General features: G+C 41.2%; 1 protein-coding gene across 3 annotated transcripts in view; it reads right to left on the reverse strand.

Moving 5' to 3' along the window:
- Positions 1 to 353: 353 nt before the first annotated feature.
- The window catches only part of vps13d (vacuolar protein sorting 13 homolog D), a 76,789-nt gene continuing 54,646 nt past the window's right edge, over positions 354 to 22,496 (reverse strand). For all 3 annotated transcript variants that reach the window (XM_026154742.1, XM_026154743.1, XM_026154741.1), the window contains 15 exons: positions 21,560 to 21,717; positions 21,333 to 21,441; positions 21,066 to 21,236; positions 15,508 to 15,612; positions 14,201 to 14,350; positions 12,004 to 12,153; positions 11,730 to 11,826; positions 11,503 to 11,651; positions 9,885 to 10,019; positions 8,081 to 8,248; positions 6,984 to 7,116; positions 5,714 to 5,909; positions 3,562 to 3,693; positions 3,239 to 3,479; positions 354 to 1,309 (listed from right to left, as the gene is read on the reverse strand). In XM_026154742.1, the coding sequence (XP_026010527.1) occupies positions 1,178 to 1,309; positions 3,239 to 3,479; positions 3,562 to 3,693; positions 5,714 to 5,909; positions 6,984 to 7,116; positions 8,081 to 8,248; positions 9,885 to 10,019; positions 11,503 to 11,651; positions 11,730 to 11,826; positions 12,004 to 12,153; positions 14,201 to 14,350; positions 15,508 to 15,612; positions 21,066 to 21,236; positions 21,333 to 21,441; positions 21,560 to 21,717 (2,226 nt within the window). In that variant the 3' untranslated portion in view covers positions 354 to 1,177. The remainder of the gene's footprint in view (positions 1,310 to 3,238; positions 3,480 to 3,561; positions 3,694 to 5,713; positions 5,910 to 6,983; positions 7,117 to 8,080; positions 8,249 to 9,884; positions 10,020 to 11,502; positions 11,652 to 11,729; positions 11,827 to 12,003; positions 12,154 to 14,200; positions 14,351 to 15,507; positions 15,613 to 21,065; positions 21,237 to 21,332; positions 21,442 to 21,559; positions 21,718 to 22,496) is intronic.

Below are 22,496 nucleotides of genomic sequence, written 5' to 3' on the forward strand. Positions count from 1 at the left end.
AATGAATCAATACCTAAATCATACTAACTCTCAGAATCCTTGAAGCACAGGCAGAGGAGGAAGAGGAGTGACAGCAGCAGTAATCTTTCTTGCCAGCTGTCTAATTTCAGGGTTTTGCAACCCCTCAGCTGTGGCTCCGGTAATAAAAAGAAAAACAAAAAAAATATATAGGGAAAAAACACTGAGATTGTAGACTTGGCCAGCTCTTTCTTCCACATTTTTGGTCTTGGTTTTCCTGAGACAGGACAGTAGTGGCCCCTGTGTATCATTGAAGTAAAGACCACTGGACAAGCAAGAAGTCAACAATGGAAATGTGTGTTTTGAATGAGTCGGAAAATAATGCGTTCCCCACAGTGAGTACTGCAATCTGGTGCTTTATTTGAAGTAGTGTCTATTTAAATCTTACCATTTTAACAGGATCACAGACCGAGTGTGTCATCTCTCTGACAGGCCTGTGATAACGCACGTGCACGCACACCTGCAAACAGTGGCTTCCTATCGTATGGGGCTGCTCAGAGTAAAAGGTAAAAAGGAAGCCCTCACTTTGCTTTAAAGTTTGGTTAGAAGGCTCATTATGAGGTCATTAAAAAAGGGTAGCTAAATAAAATTAGACACATTAGATTTATGATTGTAAAAAGCAGTGTAGGCGATGACGGACACTCCAGTGTGTATAATTGAAAGGATGAGGGGGCTGCATGTCCCACCCCAATGTCAGTGCAAATCAATGTCCCCATCTCTAATAGACTCTTACACAAAATACATTTGTAAAGGCAGTTTCTTACATAATCCACTTTAGTTGTGACTTTCTATATTTCATCATAATAGAGTATGTACAACAATTTATACTCTTGGTATGCAGCTCTATTTACATTTAAGTCTAGTCACAAATATATAGAACTGTTGTGGAATGTGTACAACTACAGCCATAAAAGTCATAAATGCAAAGGCCAAATGCAGTACAAGGGCTTTCTACATATACACAGTGAAAAGAACACTGCAGTGCAAGTTTTATTTTTTTTCTATCCTGTACATGTCTGTGCTTTCTGAAACATCAGGTCACGTATCTGTACCCAGTACCCTTTACTGCTGTTTGTCAAAACAGATTTAAAAAACTGTTATCTGCAAAAATCAATTAAATGCCCCACAATCCTGCAGACACTATCTCCAAAAGTCCTGATCAGGATTCAAGCAGTAAGCAGTCCTCATTCTCAGTGGAAGGAAGCATGAGCTGTTGCTCGTAGTACAGACTCTTGGCGTAGTTGATTTCTTGAGATATTTTGATGGCGAGGCTCTCGCTTTTCACATGGACCTACGGAAGGAGCGTCAAAGAATGAAAACACTGAAGTTGGGAAGAGACAGAACAATTTGAATGAAAACTGGTCCTATAAGCCACCAGTCACTGAAATTGGAGAACTAAATTAGACAACTTCTTACAATTTAAAATGACATGGATTTTAAAAATTCAGCTGAAGTGTATCTCATTATCTGATTGAAAAAGAATCCTAGCTCATGAAGGTTCGGGATTAAAGAAAGTTATTTTGGTCTTCTAACCCACAACTTGACCTCTGCAATGTTATCATCACATTATGTAGGTGGGGAGTACTTCTAAGACCTTGAATTTTGTATCTGCAGGCTTCCCCAAACCATTATTATAAAGTGTCAAACTCCAGTCCTGGAGGGCTGGTGTCCCCAAACGTTTACTTTTTTTGCTGCAACACACCTGAATAACATGAGTAGATCAACACTCTATAGACTTGACTGCATGCTGACAGCTCTGAAGCCCATGGGTGTCTGCCCAGAGTCAGCTGCCATAAGAGTATCATCTGTGATTTTGACCAGGGCTGTCTCACTACTGTGAAGTGACCAAAAACCAGAGTGAAAATGCTCAAACAGACGATTGTTAGGAAGGTGAGAGTAGATCTAAACAGCAAGTTTTCAAAAGAAAAGGTAAATTAGCAATTGGACACAAATTATTTAGGTTGGAAGGGTCTGCATCAGGTTTGTTGAGAGTTGGAATTATCACAGCTGTTTTAAGAGGTAAAGGAAAAAAGCAGAGATTAGGGAAGAATGAATAATGTCTGCTATTAAAGGAAAGAGTAAGGATAAGTAGGATTTAGCCTCCTAAGTGGGAAGTGGGTCAAATTCCACCCAGCAGAGTGGATAAAGGAGACACTGGGTTTTTAAAGGAGCAAAAATATCCATAAGACTGGAGTCCATAATTGCAGTGAGACACCAGTTCATCAGGAGTAGATAAATTGTCTCTGCTAGGAAGACTCAATTAAATGGGAGAAAGCAGTTATATCAATGTTCTTGATATTATGATAATCGAAATGGGAAAATTAGCTTTCTTCAGGCGGTGGATGTGCTCTCCCTTAGCATGGGGTGAGGAGTTCAGTCATTTGGGAGGAGTTCACAGTAGAGCTGCTACTCTTACATATCGAAATGAGCCAGTTGATGCGGTTGCCTCCTGGGTTCCAACTGGAGGCCACGAGGTAGACCCAGGACACACTGGATTGGGAATGAAGTGTTTTTTCCCAGATAAGGTGGAGAAGGTGGCTCACTGCTTTTTCAGTAACTTATCTTTCTTGTAGAAATGTGCTCCAAATAAAGAACTTTGTGTTGACAAGATTGTTAATTAATTGTTTACAAATCAATTGTCTGTATGGACAGCAATTCCCCCCCCCCCCCAAAAAGTGCACATGTAAAACTGTGGTGTTAAAAAAAAAGTACACTGGTGCACAAAGTGCTCACCAGTGCAACCGTGGCAAAAAGTTTGTCTAGAGCCCTGTATATGAGTGTTTCTTAGTTTTAAATTGGTCTATTAGTCTCATTTTCCCACTTGCTTAGTCGATTTAGGAAATTAGTCGGCAGGAACATCCCTACTTGTGATGACACATGATCAGAGGGTAAGCACCAGACACTTACATGGCTACTAAGATGAAGTTATATTCTTAGTTACCAAACATACTGCAGAAGATGTTCAAAGGGAAATTAGGAGTCTCTTTTTCTGCAGTAAACCATATTGATGGGTGTAGTTGTTTGAGTATCACACAGGACACAAAATAAAAAACATAGTGGATTGGTTTCTTCTTCTGTGAATGAATCTGTGTCTGGCTTTTATTTGTCCTGCTTGGTCTAATGCAAACTATCTGCTTAAAGAGAAATGAGACAGTATTTTTGTCTAATTTGAATCAATCAAAACCACTGGAACAATCCAAAAATGTCACCGAAAACTCACCATGGGCTTCTGGTGGGAAGGACCGGGAATTGCCACACCACTGCTAGTATTCTCAGCCTTCTTGGTGAGTTGCACATATACCTTCCCATGATCCTTAGATACCAGACAGTGGTAGAGGTCATCGTATTTGACCTCCAGAATGATGGCCTCACGATCCACGAAGTCACCTGGCTTCAGGAAGTAGACAACTTTCGAGGAGATGAGTACGCAGTACGTGTCGATGGGCTCAACAGCAATGAAGCTGTAGGAAATAAAACATTAAGCTTTGCTGAATCTGCAGGCAATCAACTGTAAGAACACACAATGAACTGAGTTACACTCACAACTCGGAGTGAATGTTGTCTGTGAGGTGGAACAGTTGCTCCTGACCGTCCGCCTGTGTGGCTGAGTATCGAGGCAGCAGACCCTGGGGTCCCTTACAGCAGCGGGGCTTCCTCACACGCTGCACAGTGAGCCTGAACGACATAGCAGCAGAATGTAAACACTTCCAAGAACAAGAACGATTCAGGATATTTCAGTTCTAAGAACATTAGACAAAAATGAAGCTGTGCCTTAGGGTCGGGGAACGGGTCCTGACTGTCAATTGTGCTTATGCGCCGAACGGGCAGGGTGCTTGAGGGTGCTCCACCTGAGGACTCTTTTGTCCTACTGGGAGACTTCAACGCTCATGTAGGCAACGACAGTGACCTGGAGCATCGTGATTGGGCAGAAAGGCCTCCTGGATCTAAACCAGAGTGGTGTTTTGTTGTTGGACTTCTGTGCAAATCACAGTTTGTCCATAACAAACACCATGTTTGAACATAAGGGTGTCCATAAGTGCACGCAGCTGCCCTAGGTCGCAGGTTGATGATTGATTTTGTAATCATATCACCAGACCTGCAGCCATATGTTCTGGACACTCAGGTAAGGAGAAGGGCTGAGCTGTCAACTGATCAACACCTGGTGGTGAGTTGGATCAGGTGGCGGGGGAGGATGCTGGACAGACCTGGCACACATAAAACGTACGCCTGCTGCCAGGTCTATGGCAGAACTTCAACAGCATTCTGAGGGAGACTGGAGACGTTGAGGTGTAAATTTGATCCAGGAAGTTATGGCCGCACATTGGAAAGTCTACATGCTGGTAATACTTAGCAGGAATTTCTTCTTGATTCTCAGCAGGGCTGAAGATTGGCTCCCACATACCGATGGACCATTAACAACTGACATATGAAATGATCTTGCGTGCCAGATATAATTGTATCGCTGACCGTAGGTTTGGCCCCCCTGGTCTAAATGGTTCAGAGAAGGCTTGGGAGAAAGTGCTGTGGTCAGATGAAACCAAAAAACAACTTTCTGACATCAACTAACCCATTTAAACCTGAACAAGAACCTCCCTCCCTCAACTAGAACAGTGAAGACCGATCGTGGATGAGTCTTCCACCATGGCAATGACTCAAAACATACCACCAAGGCAACAAAGGAGTAGCTAAAGAAGAAGCACACTGTAAGAGGCCATAAGAAGATCATTTGTAACCTCCACTAAAGCTGTTTCTGTGCTGTGATGAGTTTTGAAACCTGACTGAAACTGTTTGAATAAACCATTCCCCTGCAGATGATCTGTTAGCTGTTTTACAGCTACTATTTCAACCATTTTTAAGATAACAGGAAAGTTGGAGATTGTCTTTAATTAGAGAGTCTATAATTAGCTAAGACAGATGTGTAAAGCGATGGCTTTTGAGTAGTGGTTTAATCACTGCTAGCTTGAAAGTCTGTGGTACCGAGGTCATTAATAGAGATAGGCATGTTTAAGAGTGAAAGATTGTAGGATGGCAGGACTTCATTGAGCAGTCTTGTAGGAATATGGTCTAAAACACATGTTGATGTTTTGGAATTACTGAAGTAATAATTACTGAGGTTGGAGAAAAAGAGTCTAAATAAACTTCAGTGATACTGAAAGCTGTACTGCGCTGAAGAGAAATCTAAGGTTGCTATTATTTTTTTTTCAATCAGTGATGAACAGTAAGATGTTCTAGCTTCACAGGGAGCTTTTTTATAGAGTAACAAAGTATTTCAAAGTATCTTCAGGCTAAATGTAGATTGCACATTTCAGTTACATCTTTCCTTTTCAGAGGAGCCACAGTATCCAGACTTGTATGCACCAAACATGTAATACATTTAATAAGATAATTGATGTCTGGGGGCATAGAGTTTAAGTAGTTGCTCTGCACTGTGTGGGCACAAGGCATTGAAGGAGATAGTGGATAGTGGAGGAATAATATCCTTAAACTTACTTTCACCACTATCAGAAAAACATCTACTGAAATGAAGAGTATTCCCCACCGCAGAGTGGCCTAATCTGCTTGGAGAGAATCTGTGTGCACATGGTCAAAATATAAGCTGGTGCATGTTCAGGTTGAGGTTATATAATAAAACTGACTTTAACAAAATAAAAGAATGTTTTGGATTCGAATACTACAGAGAACAGACTTAACCCACCTATGATTACTTAGACTAGCCATATCACGGACTGTCTGGGCTGTCTCTGATGCAAAGTCCAGAGCTCCAGCCACCGGTTTGGTCACAGTACCAACAAGGCCTTTACCCAGGCCAGAGAAGAAGCCACCGACCCCACCCTCCGTCTTCACACCCTCCACTGTGGAAGTGATGATGCTCGTCATGCCTCCAATGATACCTGAGAGAGGACAGAACGTGTATTTAAAAGGATGTACAAACTTGCAAAAATGCTAGCTTCAAGGGGAGCAGGCAGTGGGTCTTTAGTTTAATGTAGGCAATCCGTAACTTTGATATTTCATGTGAGTAATGTTTCTGGTATGTTGTTCTGAGGCTCTTGGATGAGTCGTTGCTGCGCTGTGTAAGTTTGGTTGCCCAGCTACTCTTGGGAAGGTTCACTACTGTTCCATATTTTCGCCCTTTGTGGATGTCAGAGGTTGTGTGTGGAGGCGTGGAAGAAATGACCCAAACGCAGGACTCACGGTGCAGAAATGATGAGGATTTATTGGAGTGGGTGAATGAACAACGCAGGAACGGCAGAACTGACTAGCTGACTGAAAGACTGAGTGGCTGGCTAAATAACTGAGCACTAACGGGAACGACGACATAACATCAATGACATGACAAAAAACTGGTGAAACCGAGGAACTTAAATACACAGGTTGAATGATGACAATGATTGGAAACAGGTGAGTACAGGGCTGAACATAATCTGACTAATGACACGGGAGACAAGCTGACACGGGGAAAAAACAGGAAGTGAGAACATTAATGTGGCGAACTAAACTGAACATGAGCAAACTGAAATCACTGGGTCAACGACCCAGGAACCCTGACAGTGGATAATAGTTAAAAAATTCCTTGCTCCATTAAACAGCACTTTTCAACTTTTCACAATTTCCATAGGGGGCTAATAATTCTGTCATCTGAAGATCAGCTCAAATTATGTAAAAATCAATTCTGAAACATCACTTATTCCAAAGGGCTCAAATATTTTCTATTAACAATTATCATTTTAGTGTCATCTTTCATTCAGTAATCTGTATTGTTTGATCTTAAATCTTTTGTTTCAACAATAATTTGTTCTCCCCACCACTTTTTTTTTTTTTTTAGCATTTTAGCATACGGACAACAGAATTTACATAAATTACATTTTTAAGGGTTTGGGAGGCTCTTCATTCAGACACTAATTAAATGAATCTTTTATCAACTAGTGGTAGCATTAACCAGACAAAGAAGAGTTTTGAAGTTGTACCGTGAGCCAATCCATGAATCCCTGCTACCAGGTGCTCTCCACTGGTGGCTCCGTGGTATCTGATGTACTCTCGTTCATTCTGGTGCCGATTGTCCATAGTCTTTCCCAGCCCATCTGATAAAGTCCCTGCAAACTGACAAACAAAGTAGAGTCCCACCACACTATAAATGGACTGGTTCTATGCACCATTTCTGCAAAGAGTGTGGCGCAGGTGCCGTTTCAGGTCATCTCCAGAAAGACATACTGATCGACCAGGGCACATCGTTCATGTCTCGCACAAGTGAAATGTCACAGCTTGATGCGTAGCCCATGCCCTGGGTTGACGAGCTCACGGACCGGTTAGGCACTGCTCACTTTTTTTTACAACACTGGATTTAACCAAGGAATACTGGCACATTCCCTTGTCTCTGCAGTCTAAGGAAAAAAATGGCCTTCTCTACTCCATATGGTTTGTACAAATTTTTCACACCTCCTTTTGGCTTGTTTGGAGCCCCAGCCACTTTCCAACAGCTCATGAACCAGGTGCTACGTCCACAAGGTGAATATGCTGCCACCGAATTTGAATCATCCACAGTGACACCTGGGCAGAGCTTGATTAAATGATTAAATCATTTCAGATTTAATCTACTATAATCTTAGAATATTTAATCAACAAAAACGAATTAAAAGAATTTAGATGCCTAAATTATGACTAAAACTAAATGACGATTTGCTGTCATTGGCTGGACATTATACACCTAAACAACAAAACTTACTTAACTCTTCTAATGTCTATGTATATATTTGAGGCTTTATGTATATTTTTGATCATGTGTGGATTTGCAGAAAATCCTAAATAAATTTGAAGTTGTGTATCCGAATCTTGTTTTTTTTAATCTCATTAGAGATGCTGCACAATCATTCTAACCTGGAAAAAGAAAGTTAAAAGAAATGATTAAAAGATGACATTCATACCTAATGACCAGGGTATATAAACTATATAAAAATATCACAGAAATACAGAATTCCCTGAATTTTGGGGGTGAATAAAGTTTATCTGATTTTAACCAAACCTAAAAAGTGAGAGGCACCGTGAAACAACCCTAAGATATACATACCTTGGCTGCAGAGTTGGACACACCGTGGGTTACACTGCGTATGAGACCACCCACATTGCCATGTTTGAAGAGTTCAGTCATGCCCTCAGAGACGTCATTTAGGAGGCCCATGGGGTTCCCCAGGAAGTCCACAGACCCAAGTATCTGAGCCGCTTGACTGATGAGCTCCTACATAAAGACAACACTGCACTGTAAGGCTCTGACACAAGCTACACTGTCTACCACAGCACATGACATAGTTGTCTATGTGATAACTTATAGTGGATTTAAAAACATTTTTTTATAAACACTTTAACAGCTTAGAATTGTTGCAGTTTTAATTTTTTATATATTTTTTGTTGTTCTACTAAATTCTTCTAAATGAAATCTCTGTTGACATGTAGTACTGTGCAAAATTCCTGAGCCCACCACATTTCTTTATAGTTTGCTATGAAAATGGGATATAATAGCTGCAGCCTTTCATTGAAAGATATATATATATATATATATATATATATATATAAATGCAGTATATAAGGCAAGAACAGAAGTTGTACAATTTCACAAAGCTTGAAAGTCTATATTTGGTATTTTTCAACACAGCCTGAACTGTCTTAGGCAGCTTGGGATGGGAATAAGAATTGATAAGAATGTAGTTATTCCATTATCATTATTACTTATCGATTCTCATTTGCTACATTTTGAGAGTCACCACTGAGACATTACATTAATGCAAATTAATTACATGCTGTGGGTCAAATGTTTGTCCATGTTGGAGGGATTTACCTTCTTTGTTGCTATCAGCGTTGGGATCATTACTCAAAAAAGTATTACACAGAACACTTTTCTTAAAAGTAATGCAGGATAATACTTTGCTACACTATTCATTACAATACTACTGCATTTATCTGTAAAATGACCTAAAACATATTGCCTCATAATTACCATTTCATATAAACCTGAAGTTACAGTTCCACACAACAACACAAATCCCTGTTTACCATTGTTCAACTGTTCTATTTATGGTGGTGTAGATCAGCTGATAGGCTGTGGTGATGGTTGCAGTAGGAATTGTCCATCATCTAGTAGATCTTCAGAGGGTACTTCACGTGGTCTTGGTAACCGGCTATGGAGGGTCCAGGTTTCCAGCTTTGCCATAATCCTATCTTTCAGGTCAGCACCTCTCACACTCAACACTCCTTCTTCCTTCATACTTGGGGTTTGGTACCAAATGTCAGATGGGGGTTATGATATCTCCCCTCTGACCTGTCGTCCTTGGTGTAGCATTTTTGTTGTACCTCGTCAGTCTCTTACAGTGAGAGCAGTTACCTTCTTCTGAATGTTGGAACACTGAGCTACTAGTTGTTTTGCCATCAAACTGGATGCTGGATATCGAAGATTCCATAGGTCCCTCATCATGTTCATGTGACCACTTCCACTGGAGTTACTTGTATAGTAGTGTTCCAACAGTGTCCTATTCTCATCTCTTGTCTACTTGCACCTTCTTGCTCCAGAAGCTCACTTCTCCTCAGTGTGTCCTGGTTCCTCAACACCTGACGCGGGACATTATTAATCTGGGCGACGTCTGAGCCGGTATGGCTTCAGTCTCTCGCTCATATCAGAGGTAGGACTGATTAGCATGGGAGTTCTAGCCTAGGGACCCTTACTTGATACAGACATTCTTACCACTATGCTAAGCACGCACGCGCGCGCGCGCACACACACACACACACGCACACGCACACACACACACACGCACACACACACACACACACACACACACACACACACACACACACACACGTACGTATATAAAGCCTGTTACCTCTCTAAAGTGCTTAAGGATGTCATTGATGATGATCTCCTGTGTTTCATAGGGATGCACTCTTGTGAATGGGTACATGTTGATGACTGCATCTTCAAAGCGAACTAGAGGAAAGCCCAGGGTACCTTTCAGGACCTAAAATGACCAAAAAAAAGGAAAAGAAAAACAAATCATGTAATAATATGAGGCAGTAGCATGGCAGCTCTCAGATACTTGAATTGTTTTATGCCACAAATGCAGAGTGCCTGCAAAGTCAGGCTTTAACCACATTAGAATAGAATAGAATAATCCTTTAATTGTCCCACAAGGGGAAATTTGGGTGTAACAGCAGCAAGAAAGACACATATACAAACAAACAGTACACATGACAAAGAACAGAAACATGCACAATTTTTACATATTTACATGAAGGACAATGGTTACCAAGAGTACTGTACCGTTATTAAATTAAATAATTAAATACAGATAAGAGGCAAACACTGTTTATAGTGTGAATCGGTTGATAAAATAGTGCAAGTTACAGCGCTGATGTAAACATCTATGTTTGTTGGGAGTGGTGGTCTGAAACAAAAGGCAGCCTCAGGGGCCCACGGACAGCCTGATACAAAACAGCTTGGTAAAAAAATATGTTGCCGTCCATCTCTCCCTAGTAACAACTATATGGGAAGTAATGTGTTTTTTACGATAAATCTCCCATTTGGACGTTGGTTAGTCAGTGGCTTGGCTGCTTGGATTGCCAGGTGTACCTGTGTAGTGCTTTAGCTAGCAGCTGTCTGACTTCACCTCGGCTAACTGTCAATGATCTGGACCTTTTAACAACGTTTGGGGTTTTGGCGCCATTTGGTACTATTTTAACAGATTTATCTAATCAGCAGATATGCACAGGTGTGTGTGTGTGTGCATGTGTTGCATCAAGCAGTTTATAGATGCCCCTTGGTAAATGAGCTACCAACTGTTAGCTGATAACGTAGCACTCCATATCGAGCTCCAGATGTGCTCTCCAGGCTCCAAAACCCAATATGGTGACAGCTTTAAAATAAATAAATTAATAATCGGCAAAGTCACAATTTTATGGTGTGAAAACCAGCTGATCACACATAACATTATAAGTATTTAAGTATTTAATGTAAGAAATGAAAAGCACTGATCTCCTGTGACAGAATACGATGTTCTGGTTGGAAACCTTGTGTCCTAGTATTCATGTGGATATCTCCCACCTAAATATTGCTGCTGTTGGCAGCACGAGTGAGAGCTACACAGAACTGGTGCCTGTCTACTGTTATATCAATCCTTTAAGATTTCATCTGCCCTACAAAGACGTTTTCAACTTTAAACAATTAATTTAGCTTTATTATTTATAAAGATCCAAGCTACTCCAATTTTTATACTTGGTTAGGTTAATTAAATTGTATTTACATGTAAACAGCATATTAAGGAAAAGAAGAAAATATTCTCAAAATGCTGAGCAACTGCTTTAAGAAAATAAAACTTTTGAGTGGTTATGTCTACCATTAAGCTTTGGTTTTTGGACATGTTGCTCTCTATCAAAGGCACCGCCACTTTGCATTATCAGAATGATTTCAAGCTTGGTTATAAAAAAAGATCAGTGTCTGGTTACCTTGAGTTCAGCAGGCAGCTTGTGAGAGGTGAAGACACTCAGTTTGATCTGAGGAAGGCTGATCTTCAAATTCTCAAAGTAGTACCGTTTGTGAGGTCCAGTGTCCTCGTTGGGCTTGTCACGGAGGTTTTCATCCAACTTCTCCAGCTCTGGATAAGGATAAAAATGATCAGTTTTGCGGTGAGCCTCTTACCACTATTAACAATGATGCTGAAACAAAGACCCACCAGCATCTGTCTGTCCATATCCAACGAAACTGAGCAGCTTGAGCAGCAACTTCTCCTCAATTATGACAGTGAAGCGACGAGCTGTCACCATCAGGTGCTGCGTATATATCATGGTTACATCTTTAGTCACAAGATTCTGGTACAACAAAGCTATATGTTTTCTAAAAAAAAATATCAAGATTAAGTTAAAAAATATACTTTATGACAGTTTCATCAGTTTACTTTTCTACAGTCCCCAGTGATCACCTGTGATGGAGCACTGTGTGGTACTCACCTTGTAGAGGTCAGTAAGCATGAGGCTGCTAGGAACCTTGACTGAATTGACTTGCATCGCTGGGCCACTGTCACTTACACTGCTCTCACTGGAACTGGGAGTCACACACAGCATGACAGGATGAGTGGTACCCAAGAGCTGATTATCCACCTGATAACCACAATGTGACAGAAAGAGTATTTATAGAGTTAGCGAAACATTTACTACATAAACAAGTTCATGAGGAAAGCATTCACAGCACAGTGTCAGACTGAATACTTATGTACATATTATATTTTTATTTTCAGATTTTAATTTACAAGAATTTCAAGAAAACTTTTTCCCTTTGTCATTATAAGGTATGTGTGTAAAAATGTGAAATTAAAAAAATAAATAAATCCATTTTGGAATAATATGACAACATCTGGAAAAGGTTAAATGTTGTGAATACTTTCCAGATGCACTTATCAGACTCACAAGTACAGCAAGTTAAATAATTATTTGTAAATTTGCTCACTTACAATACAAAGATGTGAAATCTCTCATTTTTATGGCAGCTTAATTTTGATTTAAAAACATATTTCATAAAAAGTTACGAATTGATTTGTATGTCATTGAGTGAATTAAGTATTTGATGCCTAAGCTAAAATGACTTAGAAACCACAAACACAGCAATAAGATGTTTCTTGTAGGATTTTGGCTGGGGGGGGTCAAAATCCTACAAGAAATATCTTATTAAACATCTAACGGCACCAAGAAACCTAAAGGAATTAGTGTTTCTGTGGAGATGGGGGATCTCCACAGAAACACTAATTCCTTTAGGTTTCTTGGTGCCGTTTGGCAACTTGAAGCTTTAGCTCCCTCCATACATTTTCTCTAGTACTGAGGTCTGGAGACTGGCTCCATGATGTTAATGTGCTTGTTATCTGGCTGTTCCTTTGTTAGGTTATGTTGTTGGTATGTTTTGGATAACCGTCATGCTGGAAGACCCATCATGACCCATCGTCAGCGCTCTGGCCGAGGGAAAGAGGTTCTCATCCAAGATTTTACCGTACACGATCCCATACATTGGCCGCTCAATACAACAAAGTCACCCTGTACCCCTAGCAGAGAAACAACTCCAAAGCATCCACGTCTGTGCTTGACTGTTATTTATATGAAGTGTTTTTCTGGATTTTTGGTTTATATTCTGTCTCTCTCCAATAAAATTAAACTACCACAAAATTTAGAGACTTTTCTTTTGTTTGTAAGTGAACTTACAAATTCAGAGGGGGATCAAACAATTTTCCTTCTTAACTTTCAGCATGTATACCACATGAATGTAAAATGAAGCATCTTTTGCATTCATTTATCTATATTATCAACCGCTCTATTCGAATTCAAGGTCATGTGGGGCTTGTGCCTATGAATGTATGTGTTAGATAGAAAGCACGGAAGCATAGAAAAAAGTGCCTGTATGAATGGCTGAATGAGGCAAGTTGTATAAAATCCTCTGAGTGCTCAGGTAGAGTAGAAAAGCAGTATATAAGAATCAGTCCATTTCCCATTTACTCCACATGGAAAGGCCCTAGTCTGGACTCTAACCCAGGACTTTCTTACTGTGAGGCAATGATGCTAACCACTGTATCATTCTGCCACCCATTTAAGCTGAAAGTACACATTTCAATAAAATCTTGGTTGCTTAATTGAAGTCATTTATGCATCTTTTAATAACATGAATTCAAATTTAAGTGATTTATGGCTCAGCTGCAGGGCAGAAGTGGAGCAGTGGGTTCAGGGTGTGGTGTCAGGGGAGGCATGAGACCTGACTGCAGAGCGGTGTCCTGTACTAGAGAGAGGAAGCTGGAAAACTGTTTTACTCTAGGGTTTTATGTAAGCTGGGTTTTATGTATTACGAAGGTGGTTTAATTCCTACTGTAAACCAGTATGTTGCCATGGTAATTTTTGCTTCCTCCCAGACTATCATACACCACAGAGGCTACAACTAAGAGAAAAAAAAAAACAGATTAGTGAAACCTTGTGTTAACGTTGATAGCCAGCTTTGTGTGAAACTTATCCTGACTGTCAGTGTTGGGTAAGTGAGTCCAGATAATGGAAAGCTACCCTGAGCATGTGAAACAGTTCGTTTAAAGTAGCTCTGGAATAAACCTCACACTGCGTGGTCCTCCAATGCGTTTATTAAGTACTGTAAATATTTCCAAATGTGCAGTAAGCTCACCTGTATATTGTGGATGCTCAGCTCCAACACTTCATTGGCAGCAGTGCGAGTAAAGTGGACATCTATACCAGACAGCGTAGTAAAAACAAGCTCCTCAGGAACCTTGTTGACCAGAGACAGCCCTAGCCCCTCCTCCAAGTTCACCAACACCTGGGTATAATTACAGAGAAGAAGTGTATGATTCCTAGATGAACCATTTTAAGGTTTTCTAGAAAGCCTATTCTAACCAAGACCAGTGCAACAATGTAAAAAATTCTAGAAAATAATAAGATAATATTCATCCACACATTCACCATCTTTCTCTTATTCAGGGCAGAGTTGTAGGGCTAGGAAGAGAGAAGGCAAGACAACCCTCTCCCCACCCCATCCAGCATAACCAGGAGAACATTGAGGGATTCCCAGACACGCCAAGAGATGTAATTTCTCCAGCAGATCCAGGGGCTTTCTCCTGGTGTGACATGCTTGGAACATTTCACCCATTTCATCTTTGCCAGATTACTGAGCCACCTCAACTGGCTCCTTTCGATGTCGAGGAACGGGGGCTCTTCTCTAAGACTCTCTCAAATGACTATCTCCTCATCCTATCTCTAAGGAAGAGAGACCAGAGAGCATCACTGTAGCCATGGTCTCTTGCTCCCTTCTCCCATCAATCATGAACAAGACCCTGAGATACTTAAGCTCCTTCACATGACGCAGCAGCTCACGTGGAGGACTCCACCCTATTCCAGCTAAGGGCCATGGCCTCAAATTTGGAGGTGCTAATACTCAGTTTTTTTTTGTTTTTTGTTTTTTTTTTCTTTTGCCTGTCCCGTTTGGCTCTTTTGCCATCAGAATTATTGTCTAAAGGCAAAGAAAGATGCCCAACAGATTTACTTTACCAAATTGACCATCCCAGCCTTGCCGTAATGGTCCATTTGATTCACCTTTTATTGTTTATTTTATTTTCACTTGCTGAATACGGGACAGACTTGACTGGGGGAAAGAAGGGGAGAAAGAAAGAGGGAAAGAGAAACAGCTCAGAAGAGGGAAGGGGGACTCATTGTTGGTATGTCACACTCTGCTGTGCTCCTATCCAGTACCATGGAACAGATTTTTCAAGGGAGGCTGTGGAGAGTGATCCCCCAGTAGTTTAAGCACAGCCTCCAGTCTTCGTTCTTAAAGATGAAGAGCTGGGAGAACATATTCACTTTTTTAAACTGTGAGAATATCTGAATCCCCAAATTGAGAAGTATATATACACTACAAATAAACACTTGAAGTGAAAGATTTTTGTTACAGCATAATAGATGCATTTCAAATGATTTTACCTCCAGCTCCTGCTCAGCCTCTCTCTTCTTCACGTCATCTTTGCCCCGATCCTGTTCTGTACTAGGTGAGCTCCTCATCATTCTCCTCTGATTGAAGTCACTGATCTGCAAAAAATGCAGTTTAAACCAAAATCAATACTGAGGAGGTTCACAGATATGAAATTCAGATATTTTCACAAGTATTTTTGGATCATTAGAGTGATAAATATCTGGTACATCATAAAAGAAGCAGTTACCAGATTTATAGTGTGTGAACAAAAAAGAAAAACCAAAGAGACTGTATATCAGATTTGGAACATCTGGAGTCAGGTCAAATATAAATGACTGAAGTAAAGACTGGAAAGCAAAAACAACTGTATTATGGAATTGCAATTTTTTTTCAACATCAAATGTGTTACTCTACCATCCCACCTTCAGTAAAAAAAAACAAAAAACACATGCTCAGATGGGTTAAAATCATTCAAGAACATTCAATTCTTTGTCTTAAGGCACGCTCACACAGGAAGTGATTTGCCTGTCGTGCATCATTTTGTTGCTCACAGTTGTTCGCTACCAGTGTTTTTAGGAATGTTAGTCAGAGGTTTCTAACTTGTTTTGTGTTGCATGCTCTGGCCCCTGGAATACATTGACAAGTCTCTAGGGTGGAAACATGAGTGAGTTGGTAGTGTACCCAAGGCTTCTGATTCACACAATTACTGGGGGGTGTCCTATTGACCATAGCATATTCAGGAGCAGGATAATGAGTCAAGACCTGCTCCCAATAACATGATCCCAAAAAGTTGATTCTGTTCATCCAGACATCTCGTTTTCAGTGGGAGAAACCTTTCGTCACTCATTCAAGTGACTTCTTCAGTCTCAGCTGACTGCAGATTTCCCCAACCTTATAAACAGTACATTTGCATAATGACTGAAACAAGCACCACTTGTGAAAAATGGGCTGTGAGGTCAGTTTCTTGATCATTATTGCACATGAACAACCACTGGTCACTGACCACTGATCATTGGCCAATGACTAATGATCAATGTCCATGAGTACCACAGAGAGTTCACAGAGAGTTGGGGAATGGCTGCAATCACAGCACTGCAAGATGGTGACAGATGTACCCTTAGGACCCCTCCTCGATTCAGAGATGGTCTTTCCCTTTTCATGTAAATGGCCTCTTTGACTCCCCACTCAAACCAGCGTTCCTCCCTGTCCAGGATGTGTACACCCTTATCACTGAAAGAGTGTCCACTGTGGTGAAGATAGACTGCAGAGTCCTGGCCTGACAACTTAACTCTTTTGAGTGTTGTGCCATCTGCTTCGCCAGAGGTTGTTTGGTTTCCCCGATGTATAAATTCTGGCAATTCTCCCGGCACTTAACAGTGTACAGTATACTACTCTGTTTGTGTCGGGGGACACGTCCTCCACGTCTGCAATGTTGCCGTTTCTGTGGCTGTGATCAGTTCCACTAGAGGGATTTGTTTCTGTGTCACAGCAAAGTTCAACCCTTTTGTTTTTCTCTGCTTGGATGAGTTGTCTGTTAGACATATTTTTCACCCACTTGTCCCCTTCGGTGTGGCATCCTTCTCTCTTCTGGCCGCATTGTAAGTCTCTGTTGGATCCGCTCCTCTTTCGCAAGTGGTGCTAGTTTTACTCATTGTGCAAATTTACTGTTTATAAGGCTGTGGAAACCTGCAGTCAGCTGAGACAGAAGAAGACACTTGGATGATTGACGAAACCTCCGGATGAACAGCATCAACTTTTTGGAATTTTCTTGCCTGGATGACTGAGCATTCATTAAGTCAATATCATGATGTTATAACAGTATGTTAAAGACGCAAAAAAAAAGCATACATACCAAGTTGCTTGAGAAGAGAGTACTGCACCTAATCTACAGGGTAGGAGAGTTTGCCATGTAGGGAGGAAAAGATTGATAACTCCCTGGTACGTTGTGGTTTCTAGTAAACCAGGTAAAACAACAATAAACTACAACAAACAAGCAGGTTAAACTATTGGTATGACCTTTTAAGATGAACAAAAGCTGTCAGAACGCATTTTCTTAGTTATTATTTTGAAGAGCCTGTTAGGTGAAACTGTTTGTAATTGCTGTGTTTTTTTATTTGTCTAAACCAGGGGTCAGCAACCTTTAAGACCCAAAGAGCCATTTGGCCCCAGTTTCCACGGAAAAGAAAACACTGGGAGCTGCAAATACTTTTTCACATCTAAAATGAAGATAACACTGCATACATTGTTTTTTTTACCTTTATGCTTTGTATGAACAGCTATAAAGTGTTGCTTATGAAATTCACGAAGTGCTACAAAGAAAATAAAATTTAATTCATGTAATGAACACATTTTGAACACTTAAAAAAATTACAAAAAAGAATGACATCCAGCTGAAGGTCTCTTTTAAATGAATTAAAAGGCTGAACTTAAATTATCCATGTAGCAAACAAAAACTGAGCTGTCATTCTTATATCACCTTTGGGCTTGCTCTGAATTTTAAAAATAATTGGAAAAAAGCAACCTATCCCCACAAGCTTGTGGGGATAGGTTGATTGGATAATCCAAATTGTCACTAGGTGTGAATGTGTGAATGAATGTGAGTGCGAATGGTTGTCTGTCCCTGTGTGTTGGCCCTGTGACAGACTGGTGACCTGTCCAGGGCAGGGCTCGCAATATCGCTAGCCCGACGTCCCGGAGCTAGCGATTTTTCCAGTCGGGCTACCAAAATCTATCTCTGCCCTGCCCGTCGGGCTATTGTAGGAAGGAAAAATATATGTCAATGCTTTTGCATTCTTTCAGAAATGTAGCTGGGTAATTATGTCATTGGCATCGGTGAGCCACTGTCAATATGTGACATATTGAAATCGCGTTTGAATTTGCGCTTGTTTTTTTGCTTTCACTTTGCAATCGTGCGAACTGTGTATAGAGAGCGACAGCACTGATCTGTGAGTGATGATAATTTGTGCACCAATTCCTCTGACATCGTCTTATCAATCGTTAGCTTACTATGCAAACATGACAAGTGAAATCTCCCGCAGCAAGCTTAAGCATGTGAGAGGTTGATCGCGCAGAGAATCGCTGAGCGTTATGTGAGTGCGTGTGTAAAAGCAGCAGGATATATATTTTAGTTCTGCTGAGCCAAATAAGACAGGTCAGGGTGAAGAAGTGACAGCCAAAGAAAAGCTTACCACAAGCAGCTTTATGGTTTCATGGACAAAAGAATTTCTGTGGCTGCAATATGACGAGCTATATAACCAGGGGTGCACATAAGTGGTCCGCAGGTGCGCATTCGCTGTCAAAAAAAAAAAAAAAAAACGCGCACAAGATATGAACTTGCAACGCGTGTTTGCATACATAAGATTTTCTGGAGGAGGACAGACATTTGTTTAAAACTCTTAAAGATGTCGAAGAAGCTCCTTTAAGCAATTACTTTGGTGTTCCTCTACCTCCAAAGAAATGTCAGAAGGAGTCCGAACCACAAAAGAAGCACGTATTCTCGGAAAAGTGGTTGCAGGAGGTGAGCTGGCTTCAAACAAATGATGAACGCACAGAGATGTGGTGTGGAATGTGCCGTGAAAATCCCACTCTAGCGGACAAAAACAGTGCTTTTTATATGGACGCAAACGCGCGTTGCAACTCCTTATCTGGTGCGCGTCTTTTATTTTGACAGCGAATGCGCACATGCGGACCACTTATGTGCACCCGTGTAAATAACATAATGTTCTGCCGGGTGTGTTGTTGGTTTTCTCTCGATTTCTGAGTCGACAAGCGCCTTTGTTACTGGGACCAGTCATTTTAAGAAAGGCCCCCATTAGAACCCATGAGAAATGCAAGAAATGCATTATTGCTCAGTCTGCAATATCTTTCCCAGAACAAACACCAATTGCAAATAACATACTAAAAATAAACCTGAAAAATCTGTTTAGAACAGCGTACTATGTTGCAAAGAGTGAACTACCACTGGCAAAATTTAGCAGTCTTTGCAAACTTCAAAAAGCAAATGGCCTAGATCTTGGTTCCACTTGTCTCTTACCCGTGACTTCAGTGGAAATTTCAAATTCAGGATCTGGCACAGACTGATTCATGTCCTACACAGTTCTTACAAGTTCATAGAAATTTCTGTTCAATTAGAACCAAGTATTTGAGTTGATGATTGTAATTTTTATACAATGTTGTAATTTGTTTTTCAACAATTTTTTGATTAATGTTTTGTTTCCTTTACAATATTATACATTAAAGTATAATATTGTAAAGGAAACAAAACATTAATCAAAAAATTGCTCTCTTTTTTATTCGGGCTACTTACATTTATTTTGGGCTACCAAAAACTGAAGAGTCCCTGCCCGAAGGGCTACCAGGAATTTTGAAATTTTGAGAACCCTGCAGGGTGTACCCCGCCTCTCGCTGGGATAGGCTCCAGCGCCCCCCGCGACCCTGAAAAGGATAAGCGGAAGCGAATGGATGGATAGATGGATGGAAAAAAGCACTATGCTGCTAAAAAATGGTTAATGTGTATGGCGGGGCGTGGCCTGCAATGCCTCTGCAGAAGAGGTGGACGCACCTGAGTATCATCCGCAATGACGCCTTGCCACCTTAAAGTCTGTGCTCTCTCTGCTGTTGTGTTATGTGTCGGGCTCTGTGCTGGAACGCTAAAGCCAGCTGCATGTGTACAGCAACCGTGTGTGAAAAGTGGTCAATAAAGAGATGCTAAAAAGCATGTTCATGCAAACATTGTTGGGTCTGCCGTGGTATGTTTACAATGGGGCTTTTGCTCCTGAACCTCTGCGCACAGCGTCTGCAAATCGGGGCTGTATGAAGTCACTTTCATCTTTACGCAAGACTGTAAGCTGTCATCTGTGAGGCGCGAGCGGTTTTTGTTTTTAACGTAGTGGGGAATAGCTGCTCAAATACGTATGTGGATCCGAAGTCCGAATTTAGGCATTCTGGCAGGCCTCGTCAGAAGTAAATGCAAATAAATCTGCCCAGGCATCATTAAATGTTCTATTTTCTTCAGATATTTTTCTTTTCTTACATTTCTCCATACTTGGCCTACCTGGGGTTGAAAGTCCCGAGTCACACTCGCGGAAGCCGGGAGTGTGACTCTTATTTTGAGCAACGAAAAATAATAAAATATCATTTTATATTTTTTCAAGATCACCATGGTAAATGGCCTGTATTTGTATAGCGCTTTACTTAGTCCCTAAGGACCCCAAAGCGCTTTACACTACATTCAGTCATCCACCCACACATTGGTGATGGCAAGCTACATTGTAGCCGCAGCTGCCCTGGGGCGCACTGACAGAGGCGAGACACTGCCGGACACTGGCGCCACCAGGCCCTCTGACCACTACCAGTAGGCAACGGGTGAAGTGTCTTGCCCAAGAACACAACAACCGAGACTGTCCAGGTCGGGGCTCGAACTGGCAACCTTCCGATTACAAGACGAACTGCAAACTCTATACACAGTATAAAGACTAAAGAGCCGCAGGTTGCCGACCCCTGGTCTAAACAATTCTTTACGAGCAGCTTTTTGTCATTTCTTTAGACTTTCCTGTTTTGGGTTTTTCACCTGTAAGACACGTGTGGGTCCATCTGGCAGCACCTGGACCGACAGAACCCCAGAACCCGGCCTCATCTTCTGGTTGATGAACTGCTGCTCAAGACTAGGCTCCAGAAGTCCAGAATCTGGTCCCAGAACCACCTCTGCTCCATCATACAGACCCGCAACCCCACCTTTCACCTGGAGAGTACCAGTCACCGAATAGTGTAAAACTGAAGAAAGTCATGAAAGGAAAAACACAAGCACAATAATAAGCTAAGCTGGTGGTGCACCTACCTGTACTACCAGTCGAGGCAGGCCACAGGTCAGCATGCCTGAGCTGAAGTACCATGTCTGGGTGGTGCTGCGTCGTGAGTCTGGCCTCCTTAGCATTAGTGGCTCAAAACTGGGAGAGGTAAAGAAATACCTCTTACACCCAGAGTTCATCTCAGCTTACGGTCTGGGGTCATTAAATTACTGAAAATTACTCCTGAGAGAGAATTCTTAAACTGCAGAGAACAAACCTGTTGTCACTAACAGCTGCAAGTCCAGCGATGTCCAGTACAAGAGAGGAGTCCAGTGGGCGTGGCTGAGCTGGTTTGCTCTGTGGTGGAGATGAACCTTCATGACAAAGCATGCCAGTCCCAGTCATCCTCCACAGCTGGGAACGCTTTCCTGGTTCCTGCACAATATTCCATGTAAACAGAATGATTAGAATTTTCTATAATTTTCCTTTTTCCTCTCTCCTCTCTCTCACACACACACACACACACACACAGGAAAAGATAATGGCAACAGGTTTTCTGATCAGCCTGACACGTGCATAAAACTTGAGTTGATGGCAAGTTTTGCTGCTGGGTTGCTGCTTATTCACAGTAGTGGAGAGCTAGCCTGCACACAGATGAATGCGTTAACACAATTCCAGGTAGTATTTAAAGTGTGATATTAGCAATGTGACCATTTTTAAAAGAGGGCACCTATGACTGGAGATTCAAGCCATTGCACGGTTGTATAAGGACCGGTCAATCTAAGTCGCTACACTCACCAATAGACAAGTGCTAGTGACTGAAAGAATTAGATCTTGGATGTTAGATGAGCTTTCTCCAAAGGGTGGCTGGCCCTCGTTAAAGCCAGGGGGAGAAGCTTAGCAATTCGGGAGGGGTTCCAAGTAGAGCTGCTACATCTATTGATAGATTTAAATTTATCACAAGCAATGTGATGGAGGAGACTTGTACGTTTTTCTTGAGAGGCCATTAGTCTTATGTTGTGGGAATGTGGATCTACGTCATATTGTAGCTCTTGTCTTTTTCTATTGCATTCATTTTGAGACATTTTGAGTTTATATGGCTGCTAACCTGGCCAGGTCTCCCTTGAAAAAGAGATTTTATCTCAGTGAGACTTTAAGGTTAAATAAAGGTAATAACTAATAAATAAATCAATTACTATCTTAAATGACTTGTA

Source organism: Astatotilapia calliptera, chromosome 20, assembly GCF_900246225.1.
Source record: "Astatotilapia calliptera chromosome 20, fAstCal1.2, whole genome shotgun sequence".
NCBI classification, from domain to species: Eukaryota; Metazoa; Chordata; class Actinopteri; order Cichliformes; family Cichlidae; genus Astatotilapia; species Astatotilapia calliptera.